General features: G+C 40.9%; 2 protein-coding genes across 5 annotated transcripts in view; one reads left to right on the top strand and one right to left on the bottom strand.

The window, feature by feature from the left end:
* Positions 1–8,723, top strand: part of DNAJC2 (DnaJ heat shock protein family (Hsp40) member C2) — a 19,380-nt gene extending 10,657 nt beyond the window's left edge. For both annotated transcript variants that reach the window (XM_069801784.1, XM_069801783.1), the window contains exons 8-17: positions 993–1,084; positions 1,187–1,308; positions 2,195–2,344; positions 2,655–2,743; positions 2,830–2,899; positions 4,502–4,686; positions 5,938–6,038; positions 7,004–7,111; positions 7,880–8,034; positions 8,563–8,723. In XM_069801784.1, coding sequence (XP_069657885.1) covers positions 993–1,084; positions 1,187–1,308; positions 2,195–2,344; positions 2,655–2,743; positions 2,830–2,899; positions 4,502–4,686; positions 5,938–6,038; positions 7,004–7,111; positions 7,880–8,034; positions 8,563–8,637 — 1,147 coding nt within the window. In that variant the 3' untranslated portion in view covers positions 8,638–8,723. The remainder of the gene's footprint in view (positions 1–992; positions 1,085–1,186; positions 1,309–2,194; positions 2,345–2,654; positions 2,744–2,829; positions 2,900–4,501; positions 4,687–5,937; positions 6,039–7,003; positions 7,112–7,879; positions 8,035–8,562) is intronic.
* The window catches only part of PMPCB (peptidase, mitochondrial processing subunit beta), a 20,285-nt gene extending 2,325 nt beyond the window's left edge, over positions 1–17,960 (bottom strand). The window contains exons 1-14 of one of the 3 annotated variants that reach the window (XM_069801785.1): positions 17,815–17,960; positions 15,536–15,676; positions 15,123–15,209; positions 14,518–14,647; positions 13,929–14,127; positions 13,172–13,251; positions 12,487–12,599; positions 11,682–11,825; positions 10,944–11,107; positions 9,487–9,572; positions 9,323–9,411; positions 9,033–9,108; positions 8,881–8,937; positions 1,309–1,506 (exon numbers count right to left, since the gene is read on the bottom strand). In XM_069801785.1, coding sequence (XP_069657886.1) covers positions 1,418–1,506; positions 8,881–8,937; positions 9,033–9,108; positions 9,323–9,411; positions 9,487–9,572; positions 10,944–11,107; positions 11,682–11,825; positions 12,487–12,599; positions 13,172–13,251; positions 13,929–14,127; positions 14,518–14,647; positions 15,123–15,209; positions 15,536–15,676; positions 17,815–17,904 — 1,545 coding nt within the window. In that variant the 5' untranslated portion in view covers positions 17,905–17,960 and the 3' untranslated portion in view covers positions 1,309–1,417. Of the gene's footprint in view, positions 1–1,308; positions 1,507–8,880; positions 8,938–9,032; positions 9,109–9,322; positions 9,412–9,486; positions 9,573–10,943; positions 11,108–11,681; positions 11,826–12,486; positions 12,600–13,171; positions 13,252–13,928; positions 14,128–14,517; positions 14,648–15,122; positions 15,210–15,535; positions 15,677–17,814 lie in introns of those variants that run through there. The other 2 variants (XM_069801786.1, XM_069801787.1) reach the window with 2 other exon arrangements.

Below are 17,960 nucleotides of genomic sequence, written 5' to 3'. Positions count from 1 at the left end.
GAGCCTCTCTGGACCCCATGTTCTTGCTCCTGTGAAGATTCTGTGAAGGCACTGTAATCAATTCCGTATCACTTGTATGTTTGATAAATTACACAGATTAATCTCTAGGCTTCTCATTGGAAGGCTCTTGAATTATTTGCATAGCTCTTTTTTGTGCTTTTTCCTGTCATTAGTGTCCTTTTTTAAAAATGTTTAGACAAATGGTACATATTACGCTGTACTTTAGAGAGAGAACTATACTTCAGCTTCTGTTCAGATGGTCATGATTCTTGTTATCCCTTCTTATCAAAGGTGATGTTGCTTGTGTTTTAAACCTTCAATCTACTCGTAGTAGTCTCCTGCGCTGTTATGGGGATTGTTTTCTTTGTTCTAAGGTATATTGTTCTGTATTTGGTTGTGTGGATGAGGATATAGACCCCCATTATTTGGGGGTTCAATTTGCCTCTTTCTTGACAGCACTGACAAATATTTTCAGGTTTAGTCAGCCAAGTTTTAATCCATTTAACCTGAGCTGTATTTTACTCAAGTGAATCTAGCATGATTTTACCGGAGTGTCACAGTAATTCATAGAAAGTGTTCTTACTGTGCAGATGGGTTTATGTGACACGACCTATATTCTGTAAAATGGAGATAATTAACATTGATTATACTGCTGCCCTTTAATTAAACTGTATACCAGCATTTCAGTTGTTTTGCTTGGGTTTAATGTTAGGTCAACAAGTGGACTGCATTTTGGAAATAAAGTCCATGACCTGCAATGACAGATAAGCAGCTTGTTTTGTCAAGTGTTTTGAAGGTTTATGTAATTGTGTAAACGGCTAGCATTTTTGACATGAGCTTGGGGCCTGGAACTTCATTTTTTTAAGTCTATTTTTGAAGTATTCAGAGAAGAGCGTCTGGCGGAGAAACTTTTTAAAAGTTTGTTGGTGAATTTCTAACAGATTGACACTGTAGGATATTAGCACTGAACTAACCATGCTTTCCCTTTTTAGTCGAGATGAAAGGAGGTGGATTGAAAAGCAGAACAGAGCTGCTAGAGCACTGAGAAAAAAAGAAGAAATGAACAGAATCAGGACACTTGTTGGTGAGCATGCAAACTGCTGGTTTTTTTGAAGAGAGATTTGTTAACTAACAGTGGAAATCTCCTGTTTTTATTTTGTACATGATGCATCCTTTCTTCTGCCAGACAATGCATACAGCTGTGATCCCAGGATAAAGAAATTTAAGGAGGAAGAAAAGGCAAAGAAAGAAGCAGAGAAGAAAGCAAAGGTAGAAGCAAAACGAAAAGAACAGGAAGCAAAAGAAAAAGTAAGTGAACTGCTTTATTTGGGTTGAAAAACCCTGGTTCATTCACACCTGATCCACTGCTTCAGCTTCTACATGTGTCAGAAAGCTACTGTTAGAATTATATTGGGGTTTAAAGATGTGTTGTCTTCGATTCCTGTGCAACAGGCAGTGCAAGACTGACAGCCTTTTGAGAATGAGATGAAAACAAGGAGTACAGATCTGAAACAAAAAAAACTTCTAAAATTGAGTTCTGTTGTTGCATACACTTCCTCTGGTTTAGAGGCAGTCATTAAATTCTATGGCCTACTTTCCTTTTTCATAAAATGGATACAGCTGCTTGCCTTGTGCATATGGTCTGTGAATGGTTGATTGGTATGAAACACTTTCAGGTAACATAACATATTTGATTAATATTAACAGCTTGGAAAAGATGGCTCCAGAACAAGTACCAGGAATGAAAGAGAACTGTAAGGTGCTGAAAAGTGACTTAAAAGACAATACTGGAGCACTGCAGGATTCTATGTTAATAATGATGCAGGAGAAATATTGGACCACTGTGTTTTTCAAAGCTCATATTCTCGGGGCAGGCACAGGAAATGTCATACAGTTTTGTAACTTCGTTGTCAAGGAATCGAGGAAGTCAGGATTTATAAACTAGGGGTCCTTATATTGAGTATTTGAGTTAATGCCAACTGGTATATGTTTCATCACCTCCCTCAAAATCCTTGGAAAACCAAACATTAAAGTATGGATGTATAAAAAAACCAACAAAAACCACAACCAAACAACAACAACAAACCCCCACCAAAACCAGAAACAGCAAATTTTAATATTGAATGACTGAATGACCCTATAACAGTGTGGCTTTGTTGATTTTTTTGTTTGTTTTTTTTTCTTTTGATTGCAGCAAAGACAAGCAGAATTAGAAGCAGCACGGTTAGCAAAAGAAAAGGAGGAAGAAGAAGTTAGGCAACAAGCATTAGTAGCAAAAAAGGAAAAAGAGATACAGAAAAAAGCAATCAAGAAAGAAAGGCAAAAACTGAGAACGACATGCAAGGTATTTAAATATTATTATAGTGAAATACAGGTTACATCAGTGAAATTACTACGTGTGTTTAGATCGGACCCTATCACATGCTTGCGTGTTCTTGTGGCTGGAGATGGGTATGGAAAGTGGGTTTACTAAAAAGCAAAATACTAAAACACATACTTATCATATGGTTTATACAGTTTTGAGTTGTGAGTAAAGCTGACCAAATAGGTCCAAACACAGCAGTGGCTGAAGAATGCTGTGTGTTAAGCCTTTGTCTGAAGGAACAGGACAATAAAGTTCAAGAACTTTGTAGAACATGTATTTCTGCTTCCAGAACTGGAATTACTTTTCTGATAATGAGGCAGATTGTGTTAAAATGATGGAGGAGGTGGAAAAGCTTTGTGATCGTCTTGAGCTAGCAAGGTAAGTCTTCCTGCTGCTGATTTCTGCTCGTTTTGATACCCATCTTTCTACTAGCTATCCGTTGTAACTTAATAATTTATTTTTAGTCTGCAATGCTTGAATGAAGCACTTACATCCACAACAAGGGAAGGAGGAAAGGCGGCTGTAGTAAAACAGGTAATTATGCTGAGTGTCAAATCAAAATAACAGAATTAATTTGATTTGTGAAATCTACATGACCAAATCAAAGTAAGATACAACCATAGCTGCTGTGGAATCCTGCCTGTTAAACACAAAGACCTGAGTTTCAGAGTCCTCAGGCAGACTTGACCTCTGCTTCATTTTACATAGTGCAGTTCATGGCTGGTGAAATAACCAGGGCCAGCTGAGAAAAAAATACGCATTTTTAATTAGTAAAGGACATAAAACCTACCATTTGTACAGTATACAGAAACAGTAGAGGAATTTAAGTTTTGCCCAACAGGTAGCAATTACCTAGAGGGAAAGGAGGGCAGTCTTAACCTATTCTGTTATGCAATAAAAATCCTAGCCTAGTATCCATGACCTGGGGCTAGATCCACAAAAGGACTTAAGTGCTGCAGGCTGTAGCCACTGGAAGGGCCAGTGGGTTGGATACCAAAGTATAGGAAAAGCAAGACACTTGTGATCAAGATTTAGAAAACTCAGCGAGGATCTGCCTAAATTTTGGCAGCAGGGAAAAGCCATTTGGACTAATAAGGCTGAACCCACGTCCTGCAGAAAGTGTAAGGTACTTTCTCTCATCCGCTTTGGATTCACAGCTGTGAACTTTCTTTCCTGGTGAGGAAGATGATCTGTCCCCATCCCAGCGTCAGGTTTACTCATCAGACAACTTAAGACTCAAACCCCTCTTGTTCTACAGTAGACTGAATCCAATCTCCCAGTCTCCAGGAGAGTGTTCCAAACACGGGACAGTCACTTTTCTGTCTCTCTGTTAAAACTGTTCTACTTTTGCATTAATAAAAGTTATCTATCAGATAACTTTCCTTTTGCCAGGAAGATTTTATTGAGATAGACAGCAAGAAACCTAGTTTGAGCATCCTGCCAACAGGCATAAGCGCATAGCTTTTTTAATATTGCCAAGACTGGACTAGGCATACTCAGAAGCAGATACCTTAAAGATATGTCACGCCACAGTCTCAGGATGTCATTACAGTTCACAAAGGTGCGATCGATAACTTAAGTTCTGCTGAATTGCTTGCTAACAAACTACATGTAGCCATCTAACCCTGAGTAAGCACTTAGTAACTAAAATATGGGTTGTTGCAGTTAATGCTAACTTAGTACAACCATAGTAACTGAGAATTTCAGGCATAACCAGGCTTGGGTAGAAGTTAGGTTGGAAGATTTGGGAGTCAATGTATTCAACGTGGATGTTTAACTGCCCTCACTAGTCACTTTAGGTTCTTAATACTTTTGTGGATCTGTCCCTGTAAGTCAGGTGTTAGGGTGGACATTCACACTAGATTCAGAAGTTTTGCCTTAATCCTGGGAGCATTCACTTAATTTCCTAGTGAACTTGTGATGGATTTCTGCCGTAGCTCCTAATCTGGGATGGCCAAATTTACGTGCGGGATGGAGGGAAATAATACTGGAACAGATAAGCTCCTCCATTTCCTTATGCATCATGTACAGAACAGAAACTAAGCAAAATTCAAGGCTCAAAGCAATGCCAGAGAGAGGGGTTTGTGTTCACTGTAAAACATAAAAAATAAATAATGCTTGTTTACGATCCTTCAGATAGAAGAAATAAATGAACAAATAAGGCGAGAGAAAGAAGAGGCAGAAGCTCGTATGCGCCAAGCAACAAAGAGTTCAGAAAAGTCATCCACTGGTGGTGGAGGGGGAAGCAAAAATTGGCCAGAAGATGATTTACAGTTGTTAATTAAAGCTGTGAACCTCTTCCCAGCAGGGACTAACTCAAGGTACTTCTCAGGTTTGGTGTTAAAAGCACTACTAACAATTTTTAATTAAATAACAAGCATGATACAACTTCTTTTCAGAGCATCCTAAGTACGATGTCAGTATAAGGACTCCCTAAACTTCCTCCTTTTCCTTGACTGTTGAGCAGCCTGTGGTTTGACTTCTCTTGGTACCATGCTCTGTGTGTCACTGGAGTTAGCTCTGGTCCTGTATCTTGTTTCCCCCCCCAAACTTGGTGCTGAGGTGCATGTTTGCACAGAGCTTCAGGATAGGCTCCAGTCATTAAAGCAGAGAACAAAACTGGAACAGTGACCATGATGCAGCTGGGTAGGAATGCAAGTGTGTAAGCTACTTCCAGTAGCTCCACAATGAATGTGAGGCTGGTTTCTCCTCTACACTGTAGGAGGAAAACAGCCAGAGATACGAGTTAAGTGCACCAGCTCTCTTTAGGGGAAAAGGGAAAGGCTGGGCTTCACAGAAAGCAGCACTGGCAATCAGCTTACTAATAAGCATCAAATAGGAGCATGCCTTAAATCCTGTTCTTTCCCAGGAGTGAAATGCCTTCTTCCACTTAGGATTCACAGATGTGAAGCCTCCGTTACAAGATGTGGATGCTTGCTTTTAAAAAAAACAAACTGTCATACTCTTTATGGAGATGATACCAATACCTGTTTCTGCACTGCAGCTTAGCAGTCACGAGTACTCATTGAGAACACAGGCCTACATATGATCCTACTGTCTATCAAGTGCAAATATTCCCCTCCATTTCCTAAGAATACACTAGGAATAATCTGGGGACTAGGCCTGTTCCAGGTCTCTCCTGTTGAAGCCCCTTTACCTGATGTTTAGGTATTCTTTTTGAGGGCAGTGGAAACAGGGTTAGTAACTTTGCAGCCCTTTCAGTGCAGTCTGCAGTATTTAATGTCAGGGGTGTTTAGGGAATTCAGGAAAGCAACAGCTGAGCAGAATTTTGAGGATTACAGGTTTGCACTTACACACGTACATTCTGCCCTGTCCTTCTTCGGTATCAGAAGCCAAGAAGCTCACCTAAGCTGACTGAATTCTTAAGGGAAACTTCTGCATTTAGCGACTGAAAGCTTTACAGGATAGTTACCATGACAGTTTATCTGTATTTAAGTATGATTAAACTTACTTAAGAGTTGATATAAATGTGTATGGGAGCTTGAAAGTAGCTTGTATGAAGATATGCTATTATGTAATACATTGGCTTACCCTATCTATTCTTGCTTTAGGTGGGAAGTTATTGCCAATTACATGAACTTGCACTCTGCTACTGGAATAAAACGAACAGCAAAAGATGTCATTAATAAAGCAAAGAGCCTCCAAAAGCTTGGTATCTCTATTACCTTATTTCTGTAATAAGATTGTCTGCATGCTTCTATACAGCTTGATTTTCTTTGAACAGCATTGTGTTTCTTGTATGAGAAAATCCTCTATATATCCCTAAAAGAAATGTAGTTCAGATGGAAGATTTAGAGGAGTATTTATGTAACTCAGTATTTTCAGCCTAATACCTATCATGTAAGTCACCACCTCATGAGTGAATCTCAGGAATTCTTTTAATCTAACTTGATGCACAGATGTCTAGGCCACATGCATTGCCTAGGCTCCTCTACACTCAGAGAGGGACTAGCTGGCCTCTGAAAAAGCTCTCTACAAAGGAAGGCATCTAGAAAAATGAAATTGATGAAGCTATAGAGATACTTTAAAAAGATAAATGGGATTCAGCAACAGAAGACACCTGAATTAAGGTGGCCTATCTCCTCTTGTGGTAAATGGAGGCTAAAGAGCTTGGATAATGAGAGGAGGCTCTTGAGCAAGTTCTTAAGGAAAATTGAAACATTCCAAAAAAACAGTTTAAGAAGTTTCTCCATTCCAATACCTGCACAAGGAGGACCCAAGCTTTCATACTGTTCCCAACTGCCCCTCTAACACACTGGTACTCTGGGTGTAATATGCAGGTTTTGTGCCACAGCCCTTACTTGATAGAATAATCCCTTTTGATTTCAGTGAAGTTGCAGATTCAAGCTTAAACTTATACAGAAAAAGTACTCATCTGAGCAGTATAAAGCAGGATCGGGGTTGGAGAGCCTGATACTTTGAGTACAGTTTATTGGCCCCTGATTTTTTTTTTTTTAATCTACCACCCTCTTTACCATCATTTCAAAGGAAGTAGGAATTATGTTTTTTGATTATGTGATTATGAGTTTACAATAACTGCTACACAATGTTTTTATTATTACATCCAGCTTTAATTTTGTTGTACTAATTATTGTATTCAATGTCTGTTGCTCATAGACCCTCATCAAAAAGATGATATAAACAAGAAAGCATTTGACAAATTTAAAAAAGAACATGGTGTGGTGCCTCAGATGGACAGTGCTGCCCCTTCAGAACGATTTGAAGGTAAAGGTGAAAAGAGAGACCGTCTTGCAGAGTTGCCTACCCTGTGCATCTTAGTAAGAAAGTAATCCAGAACTTACTTAAGACCTGCTTACAAACAAACTTAGTTATTACAAACTTACGTAGCAAGTAAGAAAGTGATCCAGGCTCTGTTACTGGATTTGAGGGTTTCTGGTACACACAGTACAAGCCACAGCTAACTAGTGACAGTTTGAAATGCTTCCTGGTGAGGCAACAGGTTAAGGCTGATGCTGAGATTATCTGTTCCTCAGAGGGTGCTACATTTTCAGCTAAGAGTAGGCTTAAGGGGATGCACTTGAGATACAGGATCATCCTACAGCTAAGCTTTGGTCTCCTGTTAAACCCCAAACAACTCCAGATTTTGCAGACACTTGCAGAAGGCTGTGTTTCCTTACTAAGGGTTCCTTACTGAAACGCAAAAGGAAGAGCTACATTGCCACCCTAACGATACATAACAGGGCAGCTGCAGTGATCTAACACTCAGCTGACAATGAAAGATGTTACCTTCTAACTTCTCTGTGCTTTATTTAAAGATCCCAAGGGCCACTCATCCAGTCAGTTTCAGGGTTGGGCTTTTCTTTTCTTTCAGGTTTTTAGTACTGGGTAGCCCTTAGGACAGACTAATTGGATCACAAAACTGCAAGGATTTTAAAGCAACTATAATAGATTTTACAATATTTTCTTAGGCGTATCTCATAGATTCCTTATTAACTTTTTTTTTCTTACTGTCATTTTTGCATTTAAAAACAGGATCACCTTTAGATTCATCCCCTTGGACTACAGAAGAACAAAAGCTTTTAGAACAAGCATTGAAGACTTATCCAGTAAATACTCCCGAAAGATGGGAGAAAATAGCAGCAGCTGTTCCAGGCCGGTCAAAAAAAGACTGCATGAAGCGATACAAGGTAAGGTACCTCACCTCCTTCTAGGATTGTAATTAGCCCAGGTCTTGTTAGAATCCTTTGCTTTTACTGTTGCTTTCCCTACCAGAGACAGTATCTGACAACTGCAAACTAGCACAAGATGGAGCCTTATGGGAAGACTTTTTTTTTTAACCCTAAAAGGCCAGTAAGGAGTAAGTTTTCCTCAGTGAAAGTAGTGGCTCTGGAAGCTGGGAAGGAAAGTCTGTCTCATGAGATCTGCCTTACAGTTTGACAACAGGCTCTTGTAGATGGTGAAGCCCTATCCCTAGCCTCCTGCAGGTAAAGTTCCTGCTACAGGGGAAGCAGATGAGCATTGACCTTCCATTAATGTATTTGTTACTATGAGAAATTGTTTTAAGTTATTAAACTGTCTAGATTCCTCACTATGTTGAGAGCTAGAGTGTTTCAGGGTGAATATATGTAGTGTTCAAAACCACAGCATTGTTAAGAAGTTCCACATTTGGATAAGGTTTTTTTTGGTTTTGTTTTTTTTTTTCTCCAACTCTCTAGGAACTCGTTGAAATGGTCAAGGCGAAGAAAGCTGCTCAAGAACAAGTGATGAATGCTACTAAAGTCAAGAAATGACTCTTACTGACAATCTTTGTTTTATAATAAAAATGCAAATACTGTACATGTTTTCATTCCTTCCTTAATTATACAGATACACAGGATTGGCTGGTTCTTGAGTTTTAATTTTCTTAAATGCATTTCTCCAACTCAAAAGCTTTAAACAGGGGTGTAGTTGATTTTGGGGTTTTTTTGTGTTGGTTTGTTGGGGGTTTTTTTAAAGCTCAAACATACTGAAAGTTCGTGTTATTCACTACTCACGAAGCCAATACATGCCACTGCAGATTTTGTTATACTCTGGAAGTTGTTCAATTGGACCTGGAAGTTAAAGAAAGTTGGCCATGACATATGCTAAACTGGTACCAATTGGTGTGGAAGGGTTATGGGAGGGTAGGGAAACTTGTACAACATACCCACGGCAGCAACTGCTGGATGCTTATCATAGATGTACTTTGTGCAAACTTCTCTAATAGTCTGGGCATCAATAGCCTAAAAGGGGTAAAGAGACACCTCTGTTACCAATCCCATCTAAAAAAGTATTAAAAGCCACTGATCTTAATTTTGTATAATCCAGGGGAACAGGCAACAAAACAATTGAAAGTTTTCTCAGTTGGAAACAGTCTAAGTTCTGTATTGTTACTTCCTGTAGCAATTAAATGTCTCAACGGCCTAATTTAAAAGTTGCAACATGAGTGCCACTTACTTCAATTCTTGCCTCAAGTTCTGGAATTGGGATTCGGCGCTTGTAACACAGCATTTGTCTTCCAATGTCTTCACAGATTGGTGTGGACCCTAAAATAGGGGAAAATATGCTTCAGTTATCAGCATACAACTCCACTAAGAATAAAAAGCTCTCATAAGTCTCACCATCAAGTTGTAGCAGCATATTTGTCTTTAGAAGATTTTTCGCTCGAGCTACTTCATTTTCTGTAACACTTGTGCAAAGTCTTATCCTGAAAAATAGTTTAAATCCAAAGGCATTAAATAATGGTAACCTGTAGCACACAAGATTACCTGTGGTATAGAGGTGCATGTACATTGGTACACCTACCAGGCACTTCTTTTCTATAGGTAAGAGAATTTGGTATGGAAACAAGCCAAAGGATGCAAAACAGCAGCATAAGAGTAGGGGCTTTTGGGAGCATACCAATACACCCGAGAGCAAGTTTTTCCCCTTAGAAGAGCTGTATTTCATTTTACTAATATTTTGAGCCAAGTGTTGTCCATACTTGCTATCTTGAGAATAGCTGTTGCTAAGATAGTAAGAGCCAAACAATTAGAGGTAATTAGCCCAGAAGGCAATGCATTATGTCCTGGCTCTCGGTGAGATAATGATTCACCACACTGCATAAGAAACATTTCACTAGGACAGGGGGATGCATTAGATGACTTAGCACACTTTTGTCACAGGGATGGTTCATATCGTCCCTGGTGCTAAGCTGCAGCAAATGGACAGCTAAAATGATACCATTTTCTCTACAGGTTGTTTACAAAGATCTCATAGAATAACGGTATATGAGAATTGATGCACGTAATTAAAGAAACTCTTCATTTTCAAGTTTTCTTTCAACTTTTGTTTCAACTTCACCCACTTTAAATCAGTGCTCTTAAATAATGTATGTCTGTTTCTAATCACATATGCAGTTCTAGCATTATAGTTGTACTTATGGACCTCTTTTCAATTTAGATTTAACCCTCAGATGAATGAATATTATCTAGAATCCCAGGTTTCAAAATTCCATATATAACAGCTCACCTACCTTACATCATTTCATTTCCCTGTGTACTAACTAGAGCTTTATGTAACACCACCACCTGGTACATCATGTGGGATGGCAACTGCAGAATGGGTAACTGTGAATGGTGTTTGTAGGTAATTGCACATTCATTATTCTCATTCATTAATATTTACTCTTCCAGTTGTCAAACATGCAGTTCATGGGCACTGTACACTGACTTAGTATTCTAAAAGGTCTGACAAAATTTCATAACTCCTGTCACTTTACAAGTCAAAAAAAAAAAAAAATCACTGCCATATTTTCTTGTACAAGGAATGCTATTATATTAACTACAGTTAATATTTATTCTTCCAGAGCAGAACAAAAACCAAACCTAAACTTTAATCTATCCACTTAAAGTAAGGGTGCCAGAAACTGGCTGTTGGGACTCTGCATTGAGCATCAAAGTTCAGAACTTGATGCATTTGTTTTTTCCAGGCAAGCCTAAGCAGAGAAGCAAAAATATTCTCTTTAAATGACTGCTATTTTTTTTAATTGTATTCCTCTACTGAAAATTATCTTTTAAAGAAAGAGTTGTTAGCTTACCATTCTCTCTGAACAAAGTGCACCATGTCCTGTATAGTGGATGGCTCACAGACCATATAGAGTCCCCACAGCCCTGTATCAGTGTAGCAGGTGTTGAAGGACTGGAAACTGTGACACAGGTTACCATGGCAGGCAATCTGAGCAAGTTTACTGGATAAATTCTGCTGAGACAAAAGAAAAATACATTATTTTATGAAGTTTTTTTGAAAGTTTACTAGTCACCTCCATGGTCTGTTTTCATTTCAATGATGACAGAACATGCAGTAGTATCACAGGCTCCAGCAGAAGCTATAAGGGTAATTATCAGCTCTTCATCTCAACAGCTTCTTTTCTTGCATGTAATCTCATGTTTGCAATGAACAGCCCAGATTTAAGCCAAAATCATAAAGCTACTTAGGTTCAAGAAAGGGATAGTTATACCTACAGGTTCCAATGACATACAGGTATGAAAGATCCTACTTTCCATGAGGACTTTCCATGACCTCAAGTCACCTCTACTTTGGTGGTTTAGAACCAGTTCCTAAGTTTTTGCTAGATCTGGGGCAACAAATTCTCTCAGACTCACGACTGGATCCCCTTCTCCTGCTCCAAAAGAGGACCTTCAGAAATAGCCATAAAGTGGTAGTAACGCCATCAGATAGGTTTGAATGGGTCTGTATTGGCAGTACCCAAGTCAGAGAGATCTCACCAGCCCACCAGCCTCATTAAGAGCAGGAAGGTGCCTGCAGGTTGACTTACCACACCTCCTCCAAAGGAACGATCCCAGTTACCTATCAGAGTATTTGCTACCATAAGTGGGATTGTATCTGGGTGCGACCAGCCTGCTGCTTCAACAGCTATCGCAATGTGTGCCAAGGGCATCTTATCATCTCTTATACGAATCTGTGGGAACATAGGAAAGTAGCTGTAGTACAACCGGTACACAGTAATACATACAGGAAGTTAAGCGTCAGGAGACAGACATTTCCATTACATCTGGATTATAAAGCATGCACACAGAGAACCAAAAATTAAAGCATATGAAGTTTTATTTAACATCAGCCTTAACTAGTCTTCCCTGTGGCAATTTCAGAGCACTTCACCATCAGCAAGCCTAATGCCACATACACAGAGAGGGCATTACAAGTCACTTTACAACTAACAGCAGCAAGGAAAGCTGACTTTCCAAAGCCCGAATACAGCTGGGAATAGAATGCAGATGCCTCAGTTCTCTGCCATATCCTTTAAATTTGTGATTCTCAACAAGTGGAAATGCTCCAACAGCGTAGGCAAGGGGATAAAAAGGAAGTAGCAGCAGGGGTAAGGGAGCTATTCCTCCAGGAACTGATGAAACAGAAAAAGTGGTGGCAGTGAAGCTTGTCCAAGAAAGGTTGGAAAGTACAGCTTTGGAAAGTAGCTACTCCATTGCCCTCACTGGGGGAAAGAAACCTTTTAATCTGCTGAGTCTGTGGCCAAGCAGCTCACTCTCCTCAGCAGAGAGCACATGTCAGTTGTGCTCACAGGGGATATAGGGCCCAGCTCAAAAAGCCATCCAACAGCTTACCTCACTACCAGTGAAGCTACAAGGTGGCAGGGGTGGCAGTCCTCCTTCTGGAGCAGATGGCAAATTACCAAAATGGCACTTTGCTAGGTCAAGTAGCTCATCATGAGAGACCCCTGAACAAAGATATTTCACATATTTTGTAATGTTACTCTGTAAACACTTAATTTAAATTGCTGCACAGTTTAAAGACTCAACCAAGTAGTAACTTATTGTTCCCCCGCTTTAATGCCCCACTTTCAGATTCCTCACACTGCCCCATTAAACAGAGTAATATCATCAGGATCACCCTTCTTAATTCTCTTCAATAGCCTTCTATTAATATTCCATCAAATCAAGCTGTTTGCTCTCAGTTTCAAGCCTCAATGTTTTTTCTCTTTCTGCTTTCCTTGCTACTCCCCTTTTCACACTGAACCCCTTCTAGGCCCCTCTTTTCCTGCCCACATGGAAAATGACCTTGGCCTCCAATTCACTTCTAGTTACTGGTTTAAGAAGGTTTCTGGAATATTACTGAGGGGAAAAGGGAACAAAAATTCAAAGGGTATGAAGGTACAAAACACACAAGGCTAACAGTGAGCTTCCAGGACCTATTGAACAATGCGTAATTCATCATGTTGTTCCCAGGAACTTAAAAACCATGGTTTTAAGCATAGTTTCACATGATCCAGGGTGAATGTCTCATACTAACCTCCAGCAGCAGCCAGGACCATTCTGGGTCCTTTGTAATGTGTTGTTATGTACTCCACCAAGTCATTACGGTTTATGGATCTAGAAAGTCAAGGAAACATCACTACTATGTCAGTAAAGTTTATTAGAGTAAAAAGAGATAAATGTGTAGAACAATACACTATCAAAATAATTATATGTTCTGCCAATGCACAGAGGTGTGCATAGAGGCAGAAAGCTAAAATAAGGGTGATTTCCTAAAAAGGAAACAGGAACTTGATACATTTTGCCTTTCAAAGCTCTTCTAGCTTCCTGAGAAGGAGTGAGAATTACAGCTCAGTCAGGTGGAGACAGGATCCACTAATGATCTCATGCCAATTTGAAAACAGCACATTTAGCAGTCTCCCGGTCTGCACTGGTATAAACAAATGCTGAGAGAGCAGTGCAAACGCAGTTGTATTTACAATAATGCCCAACACCTCACCAATGGGAGAAAGGACCATTTCCAATTTTGTATCAGATGCATTTTTAACAAACAGGAGAAAAATATGGCAAATAATGAAGACATGCAGTAGACACCTGAAGTTCACATGCCCTTTGATGCCTGCATACAGGGTAATTAAGGCAATAGGGGAATTCTTATAGTTACATCCAGTGCAATTTCAGCTACCTTCCAGGGTAAAAATGAAAACTGATGCTGTTCCCTACATTTTCAGATGAGTGTTTTCAATATATAGAAGTTACTACACAATTAAAGACAGCCACAAATTTGGACATACTTGATGTTTTCAGTGGGTCCTAAAATTGTCCGTCCTAGGGCTGTCTTCTGATATGCTGTAGCATGAAGGTAATCAAAGACAACTTCTTGTAAATTGGTTTCAACCTCTTGCATCTCTCGAAGTATAACTCCCCGCTCACGCTCAATCTCTGCTTCTCCCAGGGTACTGTTCTGAATTATGTCAGCAAGAATTTCCACAGCTGATTGAAAATAGGGATGGGAATGGAAAGCGTATTTTCAGACTACCAGAAAAATCTGGTTCCAAAAGTAAAACCCACCCCAAAGACCAAGTGGCCCAAGATTTGCTAATAAGATTTGCAAGGGGACAAAAGACTTGCTCTGCAGGGAGGGAGAAGTCCAAAAGGTATTTTCTTTTGGGAATCTAAAGACAAAAATATTTCAAATATTAACTTCCCTGCTGGCAGTCGCCTTTCCAAACCTGCATTCTCACATTCCTGTGAAGTTCAGGAAAGGACTTTTCACCCAGGAAGAAAGCGATACGCTGCAAAAGCATCATTCTGTGTTGTCTCATCAGGAGCTGGATAAGCATTTCGTTCTTTGCTGCTTTTCTGAGGAATGAAAGCAGTTACCTCTTGGTAAGTCTTTCGAAAAAGCTTTCGCATAATACACGGTTTGTTCCCTGGATGTATACGCATTCAGATGAGCTCCCATGTTCTCAATCTCTAGTTCAAGGTCTAACTGAGATCTCTTTTTTGTTCCCTGAAATAAAACAATAAGAAAATCAAACTAGACCCTTTAATTCACCTACTTGTCATTACTACTTCTTGTCTGGAAAAGTCAAGGTCAAGAGAAAGAAAAAGTCTTCTGGAAAGAAAACTGGCATACTAATCTCTCCAAGATTGAAAGTAAGATACAAATCCTACTACGCTCCCAAATGAAAATAAAAAGCTGGTAAAAGGGGGACTGAGTGTCTTCTAAGACTACTACAAGAAGTTAAAAGTGAGTTAAAATTAGACCTGTGTTACTAATCTATAGTTGTGTATCAGCTACACAGACCTAGGACTTAAGTTTCATTTTCTAATGGAAACCAAAGTCTAAGTTGTCCACTTCTTTTTTAATCTCCTCAATTTGGAGAATTCATTTATACAATTCTGATAAAGTTCATATCATTGATCTTTAAAGATAAATAACTTAGAAATCCATTGTAAACTTCTACATCAATACTGATACTCACCTTGAAAGCCATATGCTCAAGGAAGTGAGCAGTTCCATTGTTCTTCTCATTTTCATACCTGCTTCCAGCATCAATCCAAAGTCCAACCTCAGTGGGAAAAAAAAAAAAAAAGTCATTTTACCAGCTAACAATGCAGCTTTGCTGGTTTTGTGTACGAACTACACTTAGCTTTTCAAGACCTATTTTTAAATGGCTTCTTCCTTAAAACGAAGCAGGTTTTCAAGAAAAAGAAAATTTTGATCTTCACAAAAAAATCTAATCACATCATTTACAAAAGCCTTAAGATTTCTATTTCCTAGCTTAAGTTTTAAGAACAATCATTAATAAACATTGAAAGAATGCAATTTAGTTCCACAAGGAAATGAACATACATGAACAGTTATGAAAAAAACTTCCTGTTACAAGTTACTTACTGTGCACGTTGAGAGTCCAGAGTCTTCAGAAGCTACTTGCAAGCCGTTTTCCAAAGGACTCACCCTAGTTTCAGGAACATTTAAGATTACTTCTGTTGCTGCTTTGGAAGCTCTGAGCCTGCCTGTTCCAACATGCACACACTGTAAGGAAAAAGCATCAGTCACGCACAGATTGTTAAGTTATATCCTAGGATGTTCTTCTGAAAAATGTATTCCTGAACTTAAACATTAACTTTGTGGATCTTGTTTAAAGTATGCATTAAAAAGAAAAAATTCAGCACTGATGCATTAACCTGACTCAGAAGAAAAACATGAAGATAACTAAAATGGAGTAGACTGCATCTGCTTCCCTCCAATCAACTGATCTGACAGAAAAGCACATTACTGTCATCAGCCAGCTACTCCAAGAGCCACATTTGTTTCCCAGTTCTGCCAGCAAGAGCCTGCAGGACCTTGAATATATCTTTCAACATCCAGAATTCTTTTGGGTACCCACTTTCTGAAGTGAAGTGAGATATAGTCCAAGGGCCTATGTCCAGGACTGCAAATCACAGTCACCTGTTGTTCAGAACAGGGACAGATACTGAAACTGCCACCTTTTATACAATCATCTGGCAGTTAAAACACATTAAATCAGAATGGGGAAGAAAAGAAGGGAAGATGGAAGATAAAAAAGTTTATTGTGCTTTTTCAACATGGAGAAATTTAATTATGTATCCCAAATGCGTACTTCAAGCAATAAGCTATTCCAAAAATTCTAAATGTATCAAATACACAAAGTTTTCCCTCACCATGTAACTGCCCTGAACGTGAAAGTAAAAAATCCAGCTCTCACCCACTCTCCTCCTGGAATACCAATAGGCTAGATCTCTCAAAACTTGCATAATTTAGGATCATAGGACAATTCAAGTTTGAAGGGAACTCAGGAGGTCTCTAGTCCAACCTCCTTCTCCGAGCAGGATCAGCTGTGGTGTCAGACCAGTTTGCTCAGGGCTTTTTGCAGCTGGGTATTGAAAATCTCCCAGGATGTGAGAAACTGCACAGCCTCTCCGGGTAGCCTGCTCCATGGCTTGACTGCCTCATGAGAAAAAATGCTTTTCATATATCCAGTTTTTCCTCTCTTGTTTCAACTTATGCCCATTGCCTCTCATTCTGCCACCATGCCCCACTGTGAAAAGCCTGGTTTTGTCTTCCTGACAACCTTCTCATAGGTACTGGCAGGCTGCTGTTAGGTCCAGCTGAAGCTGTGTCATCTCTAGGCTGAACAAGCCCCAGACCCTCAGCCTCTCCTCACAGGGCACATGCTCCAGCCCACAACCATCTCTGCTGAACACACTGCAGTTCACTAACGTCCTCCTTACACTGAGGAGCCCAAAACCAGCTGCCATATACTAACCACCTGACAAGTGCAAACTAATCACTTCCTTTGATCTACTGGCTGTGTTCCTGTTTGTTCAGCCCAGGCTGCTGCCAGCCTGCTCTGCTGCCAGACACACTGCTTGCCCATGCGCAAGGTCCTCCTGTATCCCCAGGCCTCTTCCACAGAGCTGCTCCCCTGCCAGTCAGTTCCCAGCCTGGGTTGTTCCAAGGAATCATTTTCACTGCTAGTCTGCATTACAGGGAAGGAAAAACCTGCGTTTGAAACCAAAATCTCCCTCTCCTCTTTTTAGAAGGAAAGCTTAGGCTTCCTAAGCCTAAGGGAGGACGGGGAAGATGACAGAAGCTGAGAGCTCTGGGATCAGGGCCTCCGGGCAGCCTCCATCTAACCACGAAAGAGAAGAAGGGTTTAAACTTTCTCCGAGCTCCCCTGGGGTGAGCATGGCAGGACCCGTGCCGGGGCGGAGGTTCCTGCTGCCCCTCTCTAAGGCATCGCGCCCCAGTCCCAGCGCTGCATCGCTCCGGCTCCCAGACGCTGAGCCAGCCCCGACGCCTCGGCACCGCGGGGGGCGATATGGGGTAACAGCGGCTCCGGTGAGCAGTCAGCAAACCCTGGGGCCTGCGGCACCCGGGCTCATTCCCCGCAGAACTGTGTCCCGCCGAGGGGCGGCCGCCGCCTTCCCCTCAGCCGGGCGGAGACTACAATTCCCGCCATGCACCGCGGCAGACACCCCCCGCACCGCCCCCTCCCCGCCTCCGCGACTACAAATCCCAGCGTGCACCGCACCTCCCGGCCTCCAGCTCTCCCGCCCCCATTGCGGCAGCCTGAGCACCAGCGTAGGGAGCCACTGCGGCGCCTGGGCTCTCCGCAACTCCCTCCCTTCCCCCGCTCCGCCGCCTACCCGGTCCCCCGAGCCGGACGCTCGCACAAGGCGAGCAGACCAAGGCAGGAAAAGCCGCCGAGCCGCTAAGCCAGCTGTAGACGCAGCCATCTTGGCGAGCGAGTGGGCGGGGCGGCGGCGGACTTCCGGCGGACGGTGCGCAGGCG

The sequence above is a fragment of the Haliaeetus albicilla genome, chromosome 14 (assembly GCF_947461875.1).
Source record: "Haliaeetus albicilla chromosome 14, bHalAlb1.1, whole genome shotgun sequence".
In the NCBI taxonomy this organism is placed as follows: domain Eukaryota; kingdom Metazoa; phylum Chordata; class Aves; order Accipitriformes; family Accipitridae; genus Haliaeetus; species Haliaeetus albicilla.
The sequence above is the reverse complement of the archived record's forward strand: the minus strand, read 5'-3'. Positions and strand labels throughout refer to the sequence as shown.